General features: G+C 40.9%; 2 protein-coding genes across 2 annotated transcripts in view; one reads left to right on the top strand and one right to left on the bottom strand.

The window, feature by feature from the left end:
* Nucleotides 1-9,508: 9,508 nt before the first annotated feature.
* Nucleotides 9,509-23,952, bottom strand: LOC131890293 (uncharacterized). Its single transcript, XM_059239616.1, has 7 exons — nt 23,912-23,952; nt 13,419-13,538; nt 12,616-12,943; nt 10,345-10,445; nt 10,141-10,223; nt 9,767-9,956; nt 9,509-9,695 (listed from the first exon to the last, which is right to left on the bottom strand). Exons 3-7 carry the CDS (start codon nt 12,849-12,851, stop codon nt 9,565-9,567), a joined length of 741 nt encoding a protein of 246 aa, XP_059095599.1. The 5' UTR covers nt 12,852-12,943; nt 13,419-13,538; nt 23,912-23,952; the 3' UTR covers nt 9,509-9,564.
* LOC131890294 (uncharacterized) overlaps nt 13,655-23,967 on the top strand; it is a 38,501-nt gene continuing 28,188 nt past the window's right edge. The window contains exons 1-2 of the mRNA XM_059239617.1: nt 13,655-14,006; nt 14,523-14,859. Coding sequence (XP_059095600.1) covers nt 14,737-14,859 — 123 coding nt within the window. The 5' untranslated portion in view covers nt 13,655-14,006; nt 14,523-14,736. The remainder of the gene's footprint in view (nt 14,007-14,522; nt 14,860-23,967) is intronic.

Below are 23,967 nucleotides of genomic sequence, written 5' to 3' on the forward strand. Positions count from 1 at the left end.
AAACTTGTTGGTTGAAAAGTTATGAGCGCTAACATCTCACCATTCCTGTATCGTTCTAATGAGCAAAAACTGCCAAAAGGCTTCTCACACTTACTTCTCAGACAAAACTGAGCTAATTATTATGAGTGCCATCCGCTTTGTTTTTTTGGTGATATGCGAACAATCGCGAACGGCATTGGTCCTACTTATACAGTTTATTCTATCAAACGGGTCATGTACGGAATACTTGCGGGGATTGCTGGTATTTTGGAATTCAAAGTTAAAAAAGTCGATCATGACGTGATATGAACTTCGGAGACTGCAACTTTTACTGTTTGCTTCGATTGCATCTTCCGTGTATGTAGGTAGTCTCCGGCTATAATTTTGTAGTTAAGATGAATTGATAAAACCATTAATATTCAAAAAGCTTTTAAAATGCGGTTCTTTTTGTACACATAGGTTGAAATCGGCTAATTGGATTGGTTCGGTGTTCAGTAGATTTATTAAAGGAAGGAAGTGATTTGCACCTCGGATGATCTCCATGATTTCCCTGGATTTCTTGGCCAACAACTTGTACTGTAATAAGTGTTACGTGTACAACCAAATCAACTCAACGACTCGTGAATAGATTGTCTTTAAAAGAGGAAGTGGTGGTTCTGATTGAGAAACAAATCTCCAGCCAAATTGCTCACCCATGAAACCATGCACTAGCAAAGACGGCTACAAATATCTGCCATCTCATTACACTTCAAGTACCGACATTATAAACTGTGTGCGACTACGTACGTAGCTATGCAGATTGATACTACAATACAGTAGTACATACAGAGAAGGAGGATGAAAAACGAATCACCATCATGGCACTTGATCATTTTGAAAAAGTCCAAGGTCCCGCCCGTTACGTTTCCGAACCTCCCAAGATAGTTCAGATTCTCGAGAAATTGTACGTCCTTATGATTGGCCAAGAGGGCAAAAAATATTATTGAAAGACGATCACTTTTTTTCCTGACGAGATAATCATCGGTGATCTCGGAGAGTTGTTCTTTGTTGTCTAAAGGAATGCTAATGAAGCCGCTCCCCGAAGGCAGTATCAGCCAGTCATTGAGAGGTTGTGGGATTCGTTGCCGAAAAGCCTCCAATCTCATTCCACCTGACACCCGTGAATTGAATGTATTTCAGTCTCGGCACATAGGTAATGGCAGCGTCTTCGTCGCCGCAGTTGACGACGCATTTCGACCGGATGTCTTTGTCAATCGAGCTGCTAATGGTCATACATCCTGTCTTTGCTCCATGCTTTAATAACTCAAAGAAAACTGCTTGTCGTGCCTCAAAAAATCACTTCCAAGTCATTCTTCGCCGACCATCATTGTCCATTTGGGAGGATGTCGGGAGTCAAAGTGTTGCGATAAGTCGCTCCCAAAAAGCCACTCTTGACTTCATTTCAAGACTTCATGTTCAAGTGGATGACGATCGGGCGAAATTTTGCCGACTAATAACGACTCTTTTCGAAGAAACGTAGTTGAGGACAAGCTGATTCCCGTGGGAAACTGTCCTTAACGCTGAATCATCCTAAAACTGTGGATTCCTCAGACGTTCTACTTTGAGCGTAAAAATGGAATGAAGTTGTAAATCATATGTGTCTCCCAGGCAACATTGTCATACCAAGTGTCTTATCAGTCCACTAGGCATTTCAATGGGAAAATGGCCCCCTATTCTAGCGATATGTAAACAAATCTGGAGCATAACGAGACCTACATACATCACTGCAGTGCAGATCGGAGATGTTCTTCAGCAATTTTTATGTTCCCGTTTAGTGGCCCATTGGCTAAAATGACCCGATGGATCCAGCTGGTGAGGTCATTCATTCATTTACGACTTTTTCTGCTTCAGAAGAGTCTTTTGTGTGAATCGTCCCAAAATCGAGACAACCATGATGTCAGCTGCATCGGGCCGAGCCGTAACTCGAATTCATGTCTTCGTCCTACATGTTCCATCGAGTGAACACCTTTCTGCATCACGCACATACGTACATATATAGGTCCTATATCCTGTAAGCAGAGTTGAGCCGGAGACGAAGAAGAAAAGTGCCACAATGAATGTCGGTCATTTTGGGCCGATCCGTGTAATTACTGCACCTGAAGAAAAGGACCCTTGAATGGCGTTAAACATTGTTTCCGGTCAAAATGAGGTCCTCCAACGATTGGCCTAGCAGCCAACGAGTGAATGTTCGTTAGTCGAACTGAAAACAGGGCGACAAGTAGTTATCTGTCTTTCCGGGAAGACACCCATCTTCCAAGACAGCCGGCCGATCCCACTCGCTTACCCACTCAAAGAGCCCCAAAATGACCAATTTCGTCCTCAAATTGATAACTGTCGTTTCTTGGGCCAGTAGAGGCACAAAGCAGTTTGACTAGTCCTCAGTTCTCAGTCTCCACTTTGGGGACAATTAGAATTAGTATCAATCTCTGTGACCATGAACGAGAGCAATTAAAGGTGTCCCGTTTAGTTGATTAGTTTGGGTGACAGGTGGAGGATAACTTCCAGAAATCACGACGCCTTTTAAAGACACAATTTGTTGTTTTCATTGGAGATTGCTCTAGGAAGGGACTGTCACGGTATTGACTTGGCGTTAAGGTTGAAGGGCTTATCAGCAAAGGTAACTGTAACTTAAAGGAACCAGGCTTGGATCAAAAAGTGAAACATTGATTTCATTCAAGATGGGGGATCACAAAAATGACAATGAAGTCGAAGCATTCTTTTGGCTTTCGAAGATCTCTATAATCCTTCTCCGCTATCCTGCCTTGAAAGTACTCATACATCAATTCAAAACCAGGTGTTGATGTAAAGCCCCATGGAGAGGTAAAAAAAATGATTGTGTTGCGCATCACGAATTCCACAAATTTACGTATTTCATGAATCAAACGTTGAATGGAGGAATGAATGGCCACATCTAATTTCATTGCATAATGGTCTGACAAGACCAATGCCACAATAATGAACGACCAAGTGAGTACCCATACACCAACAGTGGTTTGAGGGGCCATTTTTCGGGCCATCAAGCTTGCCCCTTTCACTTTATTTCTTTAATAAAAGGCCTGATTCCACACAAAAGTGTCTTGTTTCCAATTTCTCACATTACAAATCTCTTTCACATTTTTGCTCTTCTAGACATCTTTGACACTATGCGTATCAATATTTCAGGACATTTTATAAGATTACGAGAAATCAGATGAGCCAAGTATTTCGATTGTGCAGGATGCATGCGAGGTGGGTTTTTAAAACCAAACAGATAACATGATACGGATTTGATCCATTCATTTTAGGTTTTTGTTACACTCTATGACGAAATTGTTGCTTATCGTGTTAACGTAAATAATAAAACGCAACGTTATGTACAGTAAAGGCGGGGATAAGGGTTTGGGTGCGCGTTAAATTCATGTTGACTACACTATCCACATTAAATCACTAGGTTCTTCTATTCTTTTTTGCATTTTTTTTTCTTCTTCTTAACTGAATTTTGATTTACTTGGGAAGCTAACCTTGGTTCTGTGGAAGCAACTTAATCATGGAATGCTGTTGGTGAATGGAAATAACCTCTTGGTGTGTACGACTGTGTCAAATGTGATGCCCCGTCCAAGTTTACAGCATGGTAAAACTTAGTGTTGGTGCGAGTCCGGACTCGAGTCTTTTATTCGATTTTGAATCCAATTGTTTAATCAATCAGCAACTTAGATTTTTATCGTAATTTTCGTTTGAAGGAAAAACCCACAACACATTGGTGTTCTTCCAAAATGTTGATAATTCCAGACTCTAGCATCCACGTCCATTTTCTAGTGGTCGCTCAGATTAAAGTTATATTTCAATTTTCATCTTGATTGAACAACTGATTCAAAATTTGCGCCAACTCAATACACAGTGCATAACAGGGCACAAAATGAATGAATCTGGTAATCGATGATTGAAAAGTAATTCATGTTGGAGTTATATTGTAAGTTTAAGATGGCATAGCTTTTGACTCAGTTGTCATGATACGTGATCCTGGAGACTTGGGGCCATTTTCATTAGAAAACGAAAGCAATGAGTTTACTCATATCGAAATGTTAATTCTTAAGTTGAGGCTCCCTATCAATATTCCTTTGGTTCATGGGTGGTCACAATACTGCCATCCAACAACGGTACACTGCGCTTGTTTATATTCCTAATTGATGTTAAAAGCGTAACTACACGTAGTTTATTCCCATGAAATCATAAGAGATGCCGGATCCTCGATAAGACATAAGTTGAAACTAATTTGAATCTCCATCTCAAACCTTATGTTGCTTTCTGTCAACCACAAATGTAGAGATGATCGACTTTAATTTCTCAGTGTGACTGGGAAATAAATTCATTATTTCTCGTATCAGATGAATGAACACAGATATTATTCTAAAGTTGGTCGTCAAAAAAAAAACCAAACTTCTATTACCGGCACATGACAAAAACGAGAATTCCAATTTTGGAATAGAAAGATCAAAGAAACACTCGAAGCGAGCAAGATTTTTGGCCAGATTTTAAAGCCCCTTTTTAGAATAGGCAACCTAAGATTAAAAGCAAAGATGATAATCTGAAATGAGTCGATTTGTAGAAGTACAAAGATTTTGTGAAATAATACGTGTGCAATATTCTTTTGTGTATCTTTCCATTTATCAAAAGAGTGGATGCTTTAAACGCTTTAGGTACCAATTGCTGTTTTTACTTGTACAATATGCTCACATTAAAAATGGACTCCTCGTGAACCGTTCATGACCAACCACTGTAGGAGTAGACACTGCAAAGTAACTTGCCCTTAACTGCTAGGATCTGAGTTTCTTAGTTTGGTCAAATAATCTTAAATGAGACTCAGAATTGCTCCAACCATGGGTGGGATGATTTAGGCGAGAAACCTTTTGAAAGTCCAAATATATTCTAGTATTCTCTTAACAAATAAATACTTTTGAGAACCTTGCCAGAGATTTGGATGGATTGGTTTTGATGTTTGGGCACATGTTTGTTGACGGAAGGCAAAGATTAACCTAAGAAAACATCTTGATAATTCTCTTATAGGAGTAAACCTTATCCGGTGGAAAAGTTGTGTAAGTTTCTTCTTTGCGGAGAGTCATAACGTTTCGTCACATTTGCCGACATCCTCGTGTAGCTACAATTTACCTTGGAAAAAGACTGTCCAGTTTCCCGGTTTATTCATTCTCCGACTCTTTCTTGATCTTTTTTTTATCTCCCGCCTACCATTCCTCGACCAGAAAATGAAAAAACGAAAGTGTTGAGTATTTGCTAGTGTTTTTACTCTAGTAACTTAATTTGAATGTAATGCTTACTACGCAGGCGAATCAACCAGGTAATCGGTCTATGTTCCAAGAATTGTATGCTTTGGTCCAACTTATTTAGGTAGCCTTGTAAGGTCTATTGTTCGTATCTATTTCGCTCTGTGACTACTTCAATTTTACAAGAGATGGGCGTTCTCAGTCATTTCATAAAGGCGCACAAAGGACTCGCACCTCACACACAACAATACCTTTTGTGAGAGCTTATTGCGATTTTAAAGCGGCACACTGGACTTTTTTTCGAAAACCTGGGGTATTTTGGTTTTTCGAAAACCTGCCAGCATCGAAAACCCGAAAAAGTGCTGTTGCACATTTTCAGCTCCCACCTCAAAATTTTGAATCTAGAATAAGTATAGACATTGATATGAGAATACCGGGCTGTTGGGGTACCGTATTGGCAGATCATCAGCTTTGCTATTTGCAATTCCTGGTTCGGTCACAGGCTAGCTAAGTCTAACTTACTCTGTGGTATTTGATTACAGCATGAGTTGCTTCTTTAACAGCTTAAATGGGCGAACTTGAAGTCATTCCCTAAGGTGAGGTAATGATTAATGTTGGGTGTCAGATGGCAGGTCGAGCGAGAGAACTGCCATCTAACTTCGTAATAAACAAACACAACAAGCATTAAAATGTGATACCACAGACTAGAGGGCTCTACTAGCCCTCTACCAAAGACGTTTCCTCCGTATGGGAAAAACCTCCAACACGTCTTCACAGTCATATATTCAAAGATATGCAGGGCTTGCGTAACCTCTTGAAAAGTAGTAAGAAAATATGAAATACTTGTCAAAATTGTTTTTTAAAAGTGAAAACAGATTGAAACCAAACAACTTTTAATCCTCAAATCCTTGTTTTTTTGCATTTTTCGGCCATCTTTTTTTCTTCAAAAGTATCGTTTACGTTAGCGCGTTACTTTTTCAGTTTTTTTTTCTGAAATGGGCTGCTTCTTTGAGGAATATATCTCTCACCTTTCAGCAAGTCTTGAACCGTTACCGAAAAAAGTAACCCGTTACCGATACTTTTTAGAAAAAGCAACGCGTTACCGTTACCGTTACCTGTCACTTTTTGCCCTACTTTTTGCAGAAAAAGAGGACATAAAACTGCGAAAAAACGCTTATTCAATTTTTAACGTTTAGTAAATGTGTCGTGAAGCAAATGACTCCTTCAATTATTTCTTTGATTCCATCAGTGGCAAGGAAGTCATTGCATTTGAGAGGAAATAAAAAAAATCGCTCGTTAAGTAGAGAAGAAAGTAACAGTGACGGGAGGGCTAAAAATCTGTTCCGTTACGGCTACTTTTTCAGAAAATTATCGCGTTACTGGTAGCGGTACTTCGAGCCACGCTTTTCAGTGATATTTGACAAGCAAAACAAGGTTAAGAAGTTCTTGAAAGGGGGAAGAAGAGCAATGGAAAGTCAAAATTACATTTCTTGCAATACACTCTACTTTTTTACATGTCTACACCAAAATTTTAAATGCCAGAATGCGCTCCAATGAGACAAGCGTATTTTTTATCAGTGCAAGAAACAATTTTAATTTGCGATGACTAAATCCTTGCATAACGGTCCTGATTCTGTCTTGAAGAATAGCCAGTCAATCTATATATGAATAAAATTTATAAGAGCATACTGGAAAATATACTCCATCAGATCTTAAGTGGCCAATTAGAGGGTTAACCTGGAAACACTTCCGACAAATCTATAAAATATTTCTTTGAAGCGTCCAGTCACTTCTGGTTTAGAAAAAAGGTTTCGGTATAATGTAATTGATATAGATTGTGGTATAAGTGTAATCTTGAAGTATGAAAAATATCAGGAAATGGAAAGCGATAGAAATAAAACGCAACGCTAATATTGAAACCATGCAACCTCTTTCCCCAGCTAGAGGCACGATGCTTTACTACTGATATTTTAGGACAAACGTGAACACCTATTTAAACGATCTTTTATGTAATTTGTTGGGCAGTAGTCGATAACGAAATTTTAGTCATATTAAAGCGGTGTAATTGCAACGACGTTCAAAACCTGAAATATAATTCTTTGTTCCGTGTTCACCTTCCAGGATGGCCTTTAAGTTTTCGTTTCTCTCTTAAGAACTGCGGAAACTTGAAGCTTTAAGGCAATCTTAACAGACATCACCATTTTTACTACTTTATATAATGTTCCCTGAGTAAGGTAAATCAGGGTTGAATATTGTGCATACTCTCTACAACATTCAAATTGTTTGCGGTTTCAACTTGGGCCCTGCATTTAGAAGAGTACGACAATAAGTTCAGCGCACCATTCCCTTGAATTCCGTGTCAAAACAATGTGTTCATATGCATCCTGGACCCAAGCCAAACACATGAAAATACCCTTAAGGTACCTTTAAACGTACTCTGAACGTTTTAAACACCACTTTTTGGAGCCACTTTCTACATTATCTATTGAAAAATACATAGTTTGAATCTGCTGGTCCTGTGATTGCAGTTAATGATGCCTGAAAAGTAGTTCAAGCCACAAAACTAACCCTCAAGACGCAAACAATTACAAAAATGTGTTTGGTTTGGATCTGAGACCCATGTAAACTCATTGTTTCGGAACGCAATAGAAGGTTCAAAATTCAAGTGGAATGATGCCCTGACCGCACTGTCGTACTCTTCTAAAACAGGGCACTAGTTTCATCACTTGTTATATTTGCAGTGCTCCATTATTTACATCGCTCTGAATGGGGTCGTTTAGTCCAATGGAATTTGATTGAGGAGAAGTTGTCGAGTAGTTGGTTGTCAGGAAATATTTCTTTGGCTTGAGAGAGTGAGTTGCACCAGATTTCTCAACACTCCAGATTTCCATGCCTGAAGGTTTCTTTCTTATAATGAAGCTTGGGAATTTCTAATATTGCTTTTAGATCACACTTTTTGTGTCATTGTTGGAAACCGTCAGCAAACATTAGTCGAGGCTAGGAAAAGATCAAAATTTGAGACGCAACCTCCCTTTCTAACGCTAAAGGCACGACAACTTTGGATAGAGATTCAGTTTTGAGTTTTAGTCAGGGTGAACATTTAATTTTGGACACATATTGTCCAAAAGTGTTCAATAGTGTCCACAAGTGTCCAAATAACGAAACTTTGAAACTGCAAATCTTTCAGAAAATTTACTAGAAACTGATGTTTTATTTTAGAAATAGCCCATTGATGGTGTCAAAAGCAAAAGGATATTTTTTTTACTTTTTATTTCAACTTAGCAGGTACCTAAGCCTCCCCCTAATACATAGTGTATGGTTGGTCCAAAGCGTTAAAGAACTGGGATAGCTTAGTATTATTTTCTAAACATTGAGCTTTGATTATTCAACATTATTATGTATTTCTTGTAAGTATATTTTTGCTTAAAATCAACAGCCTTTTGAGATTTCTACTTAAAAAGAGTCAATACTAAAAAATGAACATTTTGCCTAATTGCTAAGGATTAAGAATGATACATTTTTCACAATTAAGATGTGTTTGTCATAATCAAGTGGCTCAAAGTGTTGTTGGGTAAGATGTTTTGGCTTTTAAAGACGTGTTTGATGTCAGATAATGAGGAGAAACATTCTATTCTAACAGAAAAGAATAAATCATAAATAATACATATGATTTGAAAAAACATATCTTTGAATATGTGATAAGCAGCTTCTAAGATATTGCAAATTTCATGATTTAGTTTCAACAAAAATTCCCAGCTACCAAAAGCCCTGATTGTAAGTTGGTTTCAACTTCTTAACATTCAAAATACATTAATGCTCTCATTAACTTAGACAAATGATATCTGTTTAACTTTACAATGCTGCATTTAATCGAGAATGTTGATTAAGGTGTTCAAATTACGGTCTATATTGTGGAAAAAAATGAATTAGCGGAATAATTTGTCACCTTTCTACAAAGGTTAGTTCCTACTTTATGTATATGTTTATTCACAAACTTACATTTTTTTCAATTACTGATTCCATTCGTTGGTTATTATACAGATGAGGTAAAAAATTACATAAAATAGGGCTTAAAATCTTAACCGTGTCTGCCGTCTGTTTTTGAACCCTTGAAATAAGTGACGTAGTTAAGTTGCTACCCTTAACAAGACAAGTATCAACTTTGAATGAAATTTTCTTATCTGGCGTTTCAAAAGCGTCTAGTGATTTTGGGTTCTAAAAAAACAGTCACATATTTCTATTATGTATATTTCATTTTGGAAATTACATGTCATTATCTGGATTACAATTACAAGTACATTCCATTTACCAAATAATCCCCATCGGCATCTGCCGAAACATTTCGTTTCCTGCCCCTTCTTCTCAGAGTTCGAACTCGGCAAACCAATATGACGGCCAAGAAACCGCTCAATATGACACCTAAAAGGATTAATACACTCATGAAAGAAATAATCTCATAACACTATACAAATAGGCTAGAACTGACTCACCCACAACCAATGTGAACATAGCGGCTGCAGGGGTTTCCATGATGAAGTCCTCGTCCTTCAGATCTTCTATGAGTATAGCTTTGAAGTCTTGCATTATCAGGTGATCGGACTTCGTCGATGGTGAAGACGTTGTTGTCATTGGCTCTTTGGTTGTCATCTTTTGATTTCCTTTCTTGGCTCCCTCATTGGCCTTAAAATTATGAACATGGACCGAAAATGATACTTATCAAGCGAAAACCATTTCGTTAAAAAAATGACCCTTCTTGAGCGAAATTAAAGGAAAGGAAAGCAATGAATTCTAACAGCAGAATCGCCCTATTGACGACGCAAGGAACCAAAGGTTGGCTACTCAACCTCTTCTATAGAATGCTTACATTGTTGGATTCACCCGGTGGAACGGCTGGTTGAGGTGTAAATTGTTGAGGCGTTTGAACGTTAAAACTGTTCGAATAATACTCTGTAAAGTCAATGAAATGAGGTCCATTGGCGAAATTGCTTCACAATTTTGCAATCAATGTGGGGCTAAGAAATGTCACGTTTAACATTGACAGGCGTAAAGAGAGATCAAATGAACGCACCTCCATTATTATTGGCTTGTGGTTTTGCATTTGGAGCGAATCCATAGCCAAAGTTATTCGAATAATCGACTCGGGGCGCTTGGTTGTAGCCGTAGGGAAACCTGCGATGAGAAAACATAGATGACCAAACTCATGCAAAAACCGCGAGAGAAATAGCATCAAAGGTTACAAAAACGCCTTCCATCAATCGATGTGTGCCATGAACCGTGAAAAAAATGAAATGTCGTTACTAACAACCAAGGATCCCGCGAATCATCACGCTCTTTGGGTTTGCTCATCGCCATCAATACGCTCGTCTTGTCATGGTGGGACTTTATATAAGATGTGTTGAGAATGCAACACAATCCGACTAACCAAGCAAGCAGCGCCAACTTATGACGATAATAATGGATGACTCTTTTTCGGCTGACAGTTGTGAAAGGTACCAAAGGTATCTCAGTGGAGAGTCGGACCCATGCACTCACACTATGATCGGAACATCCTCCTTCTCCTCCTACTCTTCTGCTTCTTCTTCTTCTTTTTCAGCTTTTGGCACTGTGTAGGCAAACAAAGATGACGCGAGATTTTTCTCTTTGTCATGTTTCTCTCGTTACTAGCGATAATCAACTTGGACACAATACGTGCCAAGAGGTCACACACCAAGTCTACCACCACCACCACCACCACCATCGTATACATCCACACATCTTCTCCTCCTTGTCGTGGTACTTGCAGAGATGTGCCTACACATGAGCACAAAACGACGTCTTGGAGAAAGTTTCAGTTCATAAGCGGTCTCGTCGGTTGGGTGGAACGCGTTCTCACGTTCCCAGATGCACAATCAAAAATGTCTTCCTCCCTCTTCGGTACCTACTAAGATTTGACGTTATATTATTAACGTTTGGGACGTCCGCCTACATGCCAACGCACAAGTCCATGCATACGACTGGACTTCAAAAAAGTGATGTTGTGGGGTGTTTTCTTTAAGAGAACACTTATCGTTTGAGGTATGTAAATGAGACCTCTTCTCTCCTCATTTAATTGCGGTCGTTTAGCGTTCCGTCAAGGTTCATTTCTATCGTACTTCAATGCGTTAAGCAATCGTTCGGTGATCAGGAGCAAGATAGTCAACGAGCGATATTCTTTCTCCGTCATTACGGTGCTAAGGGCAGCAGTTATCAATCTATGTCTCTCTATATCTTTCTATGAAAGAGAAAATTACTATCTAGCATGTGTTATTGCTCTAACTTTTTGTACTATCATTAGAAGTCTGAATGTATCAAAATTAAAATTGTTCCTTGAATTTCAGATCCAAATTAACCTTAAAAATGTTCCTTATAACTCTGGATGGCCTATGCAATACCTAACCCAAACCTTTCATAGAGAAGACACCGTAGTAGGGAACAAATGTTATGTATTTTTGCGTTGTTATGGAGTCGGATGAGAGCCAGCTCTCTTGCTCTGCTTGTCATCTGATGATAGGTACTCCAATGAAGGCATGTTCCCGCCTTGATATTAATCTACTATAAACGTTTGAGGATCGAACCAACGAACTACGGAGAATGATTCATGGTTGGAGAATGCTCAACATAAGTGCTTCCTTGGCTTCCCTTGGTTGAGCTAAGATTTTCTGAATAGAAAATCAAAATGTAACTCTCTTTTAGTACGCTACATTTGTTCGAAAGAGTTGCTTGAGCGCTCCAGGGCGTAGACGGATTAAAGTATCTGTTCAAATCAGAAATAAATTGTTTGAAGTGTGCACAGAAGCAGAATGTTTAAGAGGTCATGTTCGGTCTCAAAGTGTAAATTTTATATAGCTGGTAAGGATGGGACCAAATACATTTCCGAAACTAAGATTGACAGAAATTTGGAAAGTAAAGGCTTCAGCCAATCCCAACAAAACGTAAAAAAGTTAGTTTCAAACCAACAGTTTAACGGTTTCAATCAAGCCGCGAGCAATTTCATATGATATTGAAAATGTACATTGCTAACCCTTGGTTGCAACCTCATCCCGTGATTATCTATTTGATCCCATCAGCGCAAAACACTTAACGGAAACGGAAGGAAAAAGTCTCGGTTCAGGCTTACATCTAGAGATTTCAGGATTACTTCGACTGCTTAGATGCAACAACAATATTTTCGCCATTTAGAATGCAGGATGCTTTTTGCAATCTCATATGCCGTAAGTTAGTTCTTTTGAGTTGCTTTAGCCGCTGATACTGTTAATTAATTGCCACTCAAGTGCTCATAGAAACAGCTTCCATAAGTGTAGTACACTGTAGAATAGCTTACTGTATTTGTCCTCCATTGGGCCAGAAACCGGGTGGAAGTTGTTGTTGCTGTTGTGGTAACTGCTGTTGTTGCTGTGCTGGTGGTTGCGGTGGTTGACCCATTATCACATTGTTGGGAAGAATCCCATTCGTTTTATGTTGAAACATGCTTTGTGCTTGAACGGGCTGTTGTTGCTGCTGTGGAATGTATCGCTCTCCTTCCCGCCCCCATTGATTTATGCTGGATGGGCGTGGCATCACATCTGGTCGCGGGTGTGGTATTCCTGGTTGATTGGGCGGAACGTTTTGTTGCCTTGGTGGAAAACCAGGAGGAATGACAGTACTTGTGCCTGAAAATGATCAAATTTGTCATGGTTGGAGAGTCTATACTTAGATACACCGGTAGCTACACTGGAATAACATTTCTTTTCATTTTACCCGGACACTGCTCTGGATCTTCATCACTACCATCTGAACACTGAGGGATGGAATTGCAAGTGTCGTAGACGGCCACACACTCCACACCGTTGCGACACGCAAATTGGAAGGTTCCACAAGCTGGAAAAATAAGAAAAATCAGATTACTCGTCGAGTCCGTCAGTCCGTCCGGCCGGCCTTTCTTGTTGGTTCCTTGAGGGAATACTCATGGATATGACAAGTTGGCAATAAATATTGATGGTTTCAACCGGAATTTTTATTGTTAAATTTTTACACNGGAGGAATGACAGTACTTGTGCCTGAAAATGATCAAATTTGTCATGGTTGGAGAGCCTATACTTAGATACACCGGTAGCTACACTGGAATAACATTTCTTTTCATTTTACCCGGACATTGCTCTGGATCCTCATCACTACCATCTGAACACTGAGGGATGGAATTACAAGTGTCGTAGACGGCCACACATTCCACACCGTTTCGACACGCAAATTGGAAGGTTCCACAAGCTGGAACAATCAAAAAATCAGATTACTCGTCGAGTCCGTCAGTCCGTCCCCCCCCCCTTCCCTCTCTTTCTATCTCTCCCATCTACCAACATACAGTCTCGGTGCTTTTCGGCGTTCAGTCTGATTTGGGATCTCGAAGTGAAAAGACTGCTCGAACTTTCCGCGTGTGAGTGTGCATGTGTTAGGCTTGGTCGGTGAGAAGCTCATCAAGCAAGAACCAATGCTACCAATGGTCTCTGGATCTGTTATCTGTTGTTAGTTGCCATTTCCAAGTATTTAGGCAAGCGAAGTTTCCTTCCTTTGGCAACATTTGACTTGATCGGCGAGTTCTTGCGGCACAATAATTGGCCCTGTTATTTTCGAGTGTTGGCTCATCCCACATCGATTCGAGACAGTTATCAGTTCAAACCAACCAGTTTCCTGGGCCCGATCAAGTGATTGAAAAGGCCATCAGCACCATTGATAAAGGTGAGTACCGAGGATTCCGAAATTCGATTGCGGAATTATCAACGAGGAAGTGAAATGTTGCCACTTCATGAGATCTCAAATCCCCGTACTTCAGCACACCTTTTAGATGTGTCGATGGAAGTTAATTTGGAATTCAGACACTAACGTTTCGCAGAACGGGAATTCTTGTCGGAATCTATTAATCACCGACATGTTTCATCGCACCCTCGAATTCAAACGCAATCGAAAAGCCGAATTCTAGATTTGGGAACTCTTTACTCTCCCAAAACCTAAATGAAGAGTCCAAGTACTTGCAATTGCAAAACAGGCCCGTTTAAAGCTACAAATGAAGGCCACCCACTCTGTTCGTTGTTTTTTTTTGCTGGGATGTATGTACGTACAGTAAGTACGTTATCGTGCTTTAGGCCAGGGTTTGTAGTCTTCTACCTGACAATTTCTTTCCTGAGTGGACCCGTTTAAAATTGGAATCACCGCAGATTTTGAACGTTCATCTCCATTATGTTATTTACTTTCCAGATTTCTACTGCTCCAACTTTCTGCTAAACAGATTTTTTGGCAACGCCAAGGAGACGGTAGTACATCATCTCTATCTCGTTATCTCAAACTGATCCCGTGTGTGTGTAGTTGTGGGTGTTTCACGAATCAGTGCTTCTCTTAATTGAGTGTTTTTGTCTCCGACTATTGTTGTCTAATTCAAAGCGGAACAAACGAAGGAGAAGCGGATATCATCATGGCATCCAAACTTCGACGAACTCCACTCTTTGGTTACGATGGAAATCTGGGCATTCCAATCCTACCTTCCTCTGGCACCAAACCTAAATCTTCCAACTCAAATGGATCCTACACTTACCAGGTAGGCTAATGAGGCCATGTTGCTGCATATTGGTTGTCGAAAAGGGAAATAACTATGATGTATGAGTCTGGAAAGACGATGAAGGATGAAGGAAAAGTCCGTGACAACTAGAAACTCTCATCTTCAAAAGTCTTTGGTGCCTAACATACTCGTACTTGAATATATCGGTTACCTATGTATCTTTCAAGATCGATTCATTCTCATATCAGCATGTTCGCACATTAAGTGGTTAGTAATGGTTAATTGCGGAATTACTGGCAAAGATGTGACTATTTTCTTCACACAACTATGGCATCCGTGTCGAAATGTGGACTTTCTTTGGTCCTTGAGATGTAATAGTAGTCTTTGCGTCCGAGTAGGTATTCGTCTGTGCGTGGACTTGAATCGAGATTCGTTGAATCATGCAAAGTGATTTCGAAACAAGTGTCCAAATTAATCTTGGAGACAAATTGCTCCTTAATTGTGTCTTCTGTGTGAGTATTTCTCCATCTCTTTCGATTCCTGACTGGCCACCAACTTCAATACACTCGTGGCACATGCACCAAAGCCGCCAAAGCTTTTAGTTCCAAAAGCCCTGAATCTCATTGTACCGATACCTACACATACCACCGGGTTTGGTCAGCCAAGTGCCACCAAGACTGCATAGCAGCCAACACTGTTCCCCAGATCTAGATCAGTCAGTAAAGCCAACCAGGATCTGGTCGAGTTTTATTGTAATCATGGGCTCTCGTGTTTGGTCGAGATTGAAATGGCAATTTCATACCGAATGATTGCCATTGATCTGGATGTTTATCTCGGCTTGAAATGAGCCTCATGGTTCTCAATCCACGTACAAGATACAGGGCACAAGCACAAGGAGGCTGGTGATCTACTCGATCTCAAAACGATGATCAAGTTTCTCCCAAATGACTGGCTCGCAAATCTCTCCATACCTCCAAAACCATCCGGGGTTGAACCATCCATCGAATGTGGATAGTCAACTGCCACTTTAGTGGCGTGAGGTAGAGTCTCATTTTCCGAACCATTGACATGAAATGACGTACGAGGATACTTGGATAGTTGAGCTGATCTATTTTCTATCGAGAAGGATCACCGGGCAGCGACAATTGGAATCCACCCATCATGCTTATTCAACCGCAATTTCTAGCCACATCTTTACGGAGAAAGTGTCGCAAATATTCGGTAGCATCCTCATCATTTCGAAAACCCTCCAGTCAGACACGATTGAATTGGTTGGTTCTCGCTATGGATGAGGAACGTGCTCCTGTGTCATTGACCACCTTTGATGAATGTGCATTTAAATTTTGCACTCTCAAATCAAGCCTGAAATCCTCTGGCTGCTTAGCCTTCGAATTGGAATGGCCAAACTCGTTTCCGGCACAGGGGGTTCGACTCAAAATATCAAATTTGAATACCACTTGGCCACCAGTTTCTCACGCTGAGAGAAGAATGGATGATTGGCTTCATTTACGTAATCCGACAATGAATATGGTTACTTATCACATGCCTGAGAATGTGGATTACTCACGGGCACACCGTACATGGGTACGTACATGCATAGTATGTTACGTGGTACTATGTAGATAATGGTTCTTGTTCACTCAGCTCCATTTCGAACGTGAGAGTGTTTCGAGGAAACGTCAGCTCTCAGATTCCTGGGGTAACACGATCAAGTATTTTGCAAATCGCTTCGCAACTACGGAACAAATTTGATTCTGATACACCCCATGCAGTCCATCTATCTAAACCAAGCCATTATTGGCCCAACTCGACGGACGTCAACGGTTCCACGTTAATAACGGGTTAGGCCCATGTTTTGGCCATGTGTAATTATCAATGTTCTTAGCGATTCATTATCATGCCATGTGACGAGGACTACGGTATTCTCCAACAATCCCTGAACCAGAATCCCCTCCAAGAAAGGCCTCCCGGCTCTCGCTATTCAATGTGACTATGCCATCTCCCACTCAATCCCCTCAGTGAGTACAAGAGACAGACACAGTTGATGCTGCATCTCGTCAAGATGATTTATAAGCTAAACTGTGCACTTAATTTGCCACAGAAATGTTCTCCACATAGTCCAATACTTGCAGCATCCCCAGAGGCTTCATTAGATTTAGCCATTGGGAATGATGTCAATAACCAAGGTGAAACAGGCTAAATTTCGAGTGACTTCCTCTATTGACACACAACAGCGCACAATGAGTGCCTTGAAGTCCTTTCACTAAGGTTGCCTGTGGTCCTTCCTGAGGTTAAGTGAATGCTCCGGGAAAATCCTCGAGGAAATGCACTTCAAACATCTTGTGCTTTACTAGCTTTCCGCAAACAAACACAATCAAAAGGACAACAACGTTTGGCATTGTTGGTTGAAACATGATTATCTTCAATAACACATCTGACATTGGATTCCACAATCGGTGCGGTTCAATGAACATAGAAACTGATTTGAAAATAAAGGCTGATGGGTCTTCACCGATTCAGATATTAGCTTCCCAAAATACTCCTGGTTTTCAGAATGATCTCAAACATTTGATAATTTGAAATAGGTTTTCTATGCAAACACTTGCATCTTTTTTTTCTTTGCTGAGAATACAAATGTTATTATCATGCAAAAAGTTTACCCTAGTAAAGAAATTCATGTGCCCTAAGACCTCTAAGAACAGTTGTTAATTCGGATGAAAACATTCCTCATTATGTCAAGAGAGGTCTGAAACAATTTTCAATTGCCGTGGCTTGGCCGATATGCATCTGTGTTGTTGCTTCGGTTGTCCTTGTACATGGGGTAGGAGATGACTTTCTGGCTAACCTTGCCGTCCGTGTTGTCGCAGCTGACGTCCAAGATTCTCACCCAACTCTTAAAAACAGACGAACAAGGCCAATTGACAAGTTCATTGTCTTGGAAAATGCGTCTTCCTCTTCATTTTCCTAATCGTACTCTCACCAATCTGTTTCCCATTTAGATAGTACCCATTATCAAGCTGAATAAGCTTGGGAATACACAAGCAAACTCAGCAGATGTGCGATGAACTCCTCAACGATCACTAAGTAAATCAGTCCAGGAGTAATGCAAAAACGATGGGCTGATAATTCGCTCCTCCTACATGGTCAATATTTATCCGTAGCCCATAATTCTTCGCAGTTAATTGCTACCATCCCCTCTCCTGAGGCAATGGAAGCTCACCGCCAACCTTCAGATGCCTATGGGCCCCTTTGAAAGAGATATGCGGTTTTTTTACCTGGCCGCCTTTTTAGAAGCTCCGTCGACATTCATTAATCCATTTAAGCTATACAAAGAGAGAAAAAATGCAGGACAAGCAAAAATGGTTTTAGCCAAAATTTGAGCAACAAAAAAACCAACAGGAGTTGGACTTGAGTGACGTGTGCGTAGGCCGAAGATATTGCCATTATGTCATTAAATCGTATCCTACTACTAGAACAAAGACGACGAGGGCAGTGTGCTGTACGTATAACGTGTCCTCCTTGCAAACTGGAAAATGAGTTGCTTCCCTTCAGACTTATCTGATGGTTGAGACACTTCCCTCCAACGAGATCTTTTAAGTATGCGAACACACCTCAAGATTTTTATGGATACTATTCAGCCTAATGAACGACCCCACTCAACCAACACAAGAGGATGTCTTTGTTGGAAATGCTATCATCAGACCAGCATGACATGAGAAGTGAACGAGTCTACGTATACATATGCAGTCTAGCATTATTAGAATGAGAAACACTTAAGATCCTTGGATCGATTGAAGTTGGTCTGTCTGGCAGACCAAAAACATAGGAATTATCTAGGATCCGCTCACATTGACTTTGGCGGGTGGGATCTTGCCGTCTGCCAAAATCATCGCATTTAGTCAAGATGGCCATCCCTCGTTGGCTACTTTTCTTCAAGGCTGGCCCGACTCTTTTTCCCGGGGCGTGAAACGATTTTCTCATAAACTTGCATCTAATGGTATTTTTTTTTCAATATGGAGATGAGTTCAGAGATCTCATTTGTTCTGCCCTTTGAAGTCAGGCACTTGACTTCATATCCTTGAGACCACAGAGGGCCTAGGGAGCAGTCACCTCATATCAGGGCTGGATGGAATTCGCCTGAATCATTGCCAATGACATTCGAAGTGACGACAAAAAGGCCCAAATCTTTCATCTTACCTTGGCCAGTCTTTGGCCTGAAGCACACCGACGGAGACTCCACCCAGTTTGTTAAATTACGACCTCTCCTCCAAATCACGGGAAAAAACCAGCTAGGAGGCTTAACCTCATGCAGAAGTGGTTGAATGGATGTACTTTTTGCATAAATGAATTGTCCCGTACGGCAAAAGGGGTGGTGGTATTTGCTGAAATCGCACTTACGTACGTACATACAGTCGGTTTGTGAAATGCAAAGCTCATCTCATCATCACGTGAGTGGATGAATAAGACGTCTCCTGATGCTAGCTGTCTTATCCATGTTCACGATTAAATTACATATCTGTCAGTCAGCAGTCCGAACCCTGAAGGAAACCGTACGGGCCAAGAGATTACCATAATCATTTTAAGTTGAAACCCTATCCGAGGTGAGTGACTTGTTCAATGTTTGCCGAGCGATTTCCGACGAAAAATCCTCTTCGCACTTCGTAGACTTTTTCGGCATTACGTCACAATTTCATCACCCTCAAGCATAGCAACGCTGTACCAAGCAGGGTGACGGTATGCACTACTACAATACTTCAATAGTATACCTATATGTGCGTACACACAGGGCTACTCGGACGAGCAGAGGCCGGCATCAGAAAGTACGAGTCCAATGACGTTGATTCGGGCGAAGAAATCTGTTCTGGGAAGAGCACTCCAGGTTATTATCTGACTTCTCGATGTGTTCGTCACCGCTTGAACAGAAACCCGGATCAGTTTTAAGTTTCATTAAAGTAGGATCCTGGTCTTGGGATTTTGGGACTGTCAATTTGTCAGCTTAATCTACGGTTGGAGATGGTAACCTTTCGAATTTCGGACAGAACTCTAAGACCGTGGGGAAGGAGGGATTTTCTTTGTTTGTCGTATACAATGGCATCAATGAAGTGAGACAGACGGATTGTCTAAAATTGAATGGCCCAAGCAACTCCTCCTTGGGCTCTGGACTCGAACGAAAAATAGCATGGACAACTTGAACAGAAAACCATTTTCAAAAATAAATGATGTTGTACCACAAAGCTAATGAGGAAAACTAGTGAAATCGTCTTCCCCTCAGGTTTCCTTTGTTTGCATTCACTACATAGATGACCAAGTTATTATCACTGCTTCCTTTTGTAGCGAATCTCATCATTCTGACGAGGGCAAATTTCTGCACAAAAGACCTTCTTGTCAATGTCCTTGACTTCTTCCGTTTTCCGCCAAAAACTCGTGTAGTCGGTTATGCATAATGCGTTTCCATTCATTTCATGTTTTTTGGCCATTGGTTGGACTACTCGACTACTGTCTCCTCCGGCATAATATATTCATGTCATTGCGATTGTTCAAGACAATCCTCACTCTCGTACGCACGTACATGTTTCGTTAAAGAAAGGACTTAGGTGCATATTGGATGTTCCGACAAAGTTGAACGAGTGCATTAGGACTTTGTTTTTTGCCCACCCCCCTTCGTTCCCAAATGACAAAGAGAAGAAAACTTTCTTGGCAGAACAAATGCTCGTTCATGGCCAAGGCCTGTCTTTGGAGGCTTCTCTGCAATTCATCCCCATCATTATTATTGTCATTAAGCTAAGGAATGGAACGAAACATCATTCTCCCTGGCAAACACACACCAAGTCAAAACACATGTCAGCATCCCAAGATTTGGAAATCCTGTTTGCCATGGTTAGTTCTCATAATGTTCTCGCTGGTGATCTATAGCTCCTTAGTTCCTTGTAATGACCGAGGTTACTATTTGCCCAAATGAATGCCTCAAGGAAGGATACTTTTTTTCGCCCGGATGTTGGACAATGACAGATGTCAGGTACATGATTCCCGATGACCTTTATTCAAGCACCGATTATAATTAGGGACAATGCGGCCAGACTCAGTCATATTCCAAGACCCAAGTTCAATAGAATACAGTCTCTGTGTGTGTACAGTACGCGGTAAGAAACGACAATGATTTTGGTCTGGAGGCATTGCTCCTTATAGGGTTTTGACAGGCCTTTCCCAGGCCTTACATAATCAATCACGGTTTAAGCATGAGAGCACAATTCGAGAGTTTTCCTTTGTACCCACCACGCAATTTGCAGAGCTATTGCGACCATCTTAAAATCTCGTGAGTCCGATTTGAGTGATATTCTGCGTATCGTTTTCTGGTGAGCATATGATTGGAGGGCACGTTAACCAATTAAATCATGTTTGTAAAACTGGGAAATTCTAGGAATTAAGCCTACACGCCTTGACAACGGGTTGGCCAACGGGGGGAAAAGCAACCCATCCAATTAAATGCATTGCATTGTTGGAGTCAATGGTCCCGAATTTCCCAAGCCTGTTTTCGACGGAACAACTCCGTCTTCATGGGTGACACGGTGATTATGGTTGGAGGAAGAGCCTGGGTAAACTTTGATTTGATCTCGGATGACAGCATAGTTGTCTTTGAACAGGTGAACCAGACCCGACAACTCACTGCCAAACCCTCAGAGATGACTTGGCAAAGTTCGAGTGCTAATTTATCTTTCCCCACGAAGACAGTCTCAAGGAAGGGTCCCCCCCTCTATGCAATACAGTACCATGTACATACACAACCAGTAAAATCTACTTACACGTTCACACGCGGGAAGTAACAATACAATCTGAAACTTCCTAATGGCCCAATTCTAGCCAACAAGATCGATCTTGACAAGGTAACCAAACAACAAGAGCAAATTTGATCACACTACATACATAACATGCATGGATGCCCCAGAAATGGTCCGAACCTTTGAACCAAATGCAGTCAAATCTACGGGTAAGCCATCAAACGCTAGTGGCTATTCTGATCCAAATCTCAAGTTCCACTCTCTGTTCCGACAAAGGAGTCACGTTTTATCAAATCGATTTCCACAACGCGTCAAATCTGTGCGTTTTATGGGTGATGCCTCGAAATCTTAGGTTTGATGACCCCATGGGTTTAGGTGGGAGCTGAAGCAATGATAGCTTCTACAACAAATACATTATCTCAGGGTTATTTCTGAGATCACTGGTAATGCCATCGGTTTTCCGCTCTTTGACAGTTACAAGTTCTGCTGATTCCATAACTCGTTTGCTCACGAAGAGCAAGTTTTGCATGTGTGTCCAAAAAGAAAGAAAAAGGCTCTTTCCACGGAAAATGAACAGTTTTGTTTATGACCAACCCAAAATGTTCTTGTTTGGTTGTCCTTTTGCGGTTATGCCTGAGATTCTTTCGAAACGGGGCTGACTGTGACAGTTTTGGACAAAGGGTCTTTTCGAAGAAACCTAAGCCCCCATAAGGAAGTGAAGAATTCTCTATTGGACATCTGATATACATTGTAATAGAGCACGTAACTCCAAAGAAAAATAAGCACCTGACATTTGCTCGATTTGGGCTTATCGTTAAACCATCTTTCAAAACAATTACAGTTATACGATATGAAGTTAATCTGTTGCGGGGTTAGCCATTATGAGTACGATTTCACTTTTTCGAGTGTATTAGCCAGTTCCTAATAGGATGTTCAGTTCAACGTAAACCGCACTAAATTTCCCTTTGGCCCGGTTCAACGTCAGACAAGGCAGGAAAAACTTAATTCATCACAAACAAAAATTACATTATCGCAGGCCTATTAGTGGCTTCGCTAGATCTTGAATCCTTTTGTGGCTTAGGATTGGCCCCGAAAACGCTAATTGGGCCAAAGCGCCTTATTCTGAGGGGTCCGTGTTCAATTAAACGAGTAGTTGCATCTCCCTTCCGGCATGAGTCGGTTTCGGGTCAATGTTCGTATCATGGATGGTAATCTTCATCTTTGAATAGCAAATGACCGAGCTTGTTTCAAGCTAATCAAGTCTGGAAGTACCAAGCAATTTGAATTTGATAAACCAACCGAATGAAAGTGCCTCCCAGAAGGAAATAAAGAGGTAGATGGAGGGATCATTTTCTTAACGACTGTACAAGAATTCTGAATAATCCAATCGAGAGTTCTGAAGGTCTCAATCAAAATTGAGCGCGCATAATTCTAGCACTCTGATTACCACCTCTTTGACATCAGCGTGAAGGAAACCTAAACCCTGAGAATTCCATAGACAAGAAAACATCATCGAAGGCCACTTTAACTTTTTTAGCGTTCTGCCATTGGTTTTGTTTCAACCAATACCCACGACGTACTCGTATATTCAGAAGAGCCTCTTCACTCGTTAAAGGTGATGTGCATTGAACTAAAGGTCCTCCCTCGTAGGAGCATCGGGAATCACGTCAGGATACTCGGCCCATTTCTCGTGTAAGGTTCTCGTGGGGTTGCCTGCTCATATGTTCGTTTGTGAGTCAGGGCTATTTTGTTTACCCTTCGACTTCCTGGAGATGATCTCTTGACATGGGATAAGGGATAAGAAATCTGATTGCGTGAATCGTGATGGAAAAATGCTTTGCAGCCTCAATTTTTTTCCGATTCATCTATCCAATCGGTTGGCCAGGTGGAACATCGGGACCATCTATTTTCTTCTTGTGACGAGTGAGCTCGCACACCGATCCCGAGAACGAGGAATTCAGGTAAAAAGTCGTGCAAAAACTAACCTCTACCTCAATGTCAAAATGCAGGCCAATTTTCAATCCCCGGCTTCCAGGAAGCTCAGCAAAAAAGCCAAACCGCAAGACGGTCCGATCCAATTGATGAGAAATTAAATTGAATCGCCAGTATCGTACAAATTGTAAACGAATCCCTCGGATGTCCTACTGTAAAACTCGTGACACACACCACCTCCCACATTGAATGAGGCACGAAATTCATTCCTGTTATTGAGAATTGAGCTGGAACCCAAAGACAGAGAAAGAGAGAGAGAGAGAAATCCGATAATTCGATTTTCTCATCCGGCCTGGAGATCAATTTTCGACTAACTGACTTACCGACAGACTGACTTGGTGACTTCTCACACTTTGAGAGGAAGACCTCCTCCCTTGCT

Source organism: Tigriopus californicus, chromosome 11 (genome assembly GCF_007210705.1).
Source record: "Tigriopus californicus strain San Diego chromosome 11, Tcal_SD_v2.1, whole genome shotgun sequence".
Taxonomy (NCBI): domain Eukaryota; kingdom Metazoa; phylum Arthropoda; class Copepoda; order Harpacticoida; family Harpacticidae; genus Tigriopus; species Tigriopus californicus.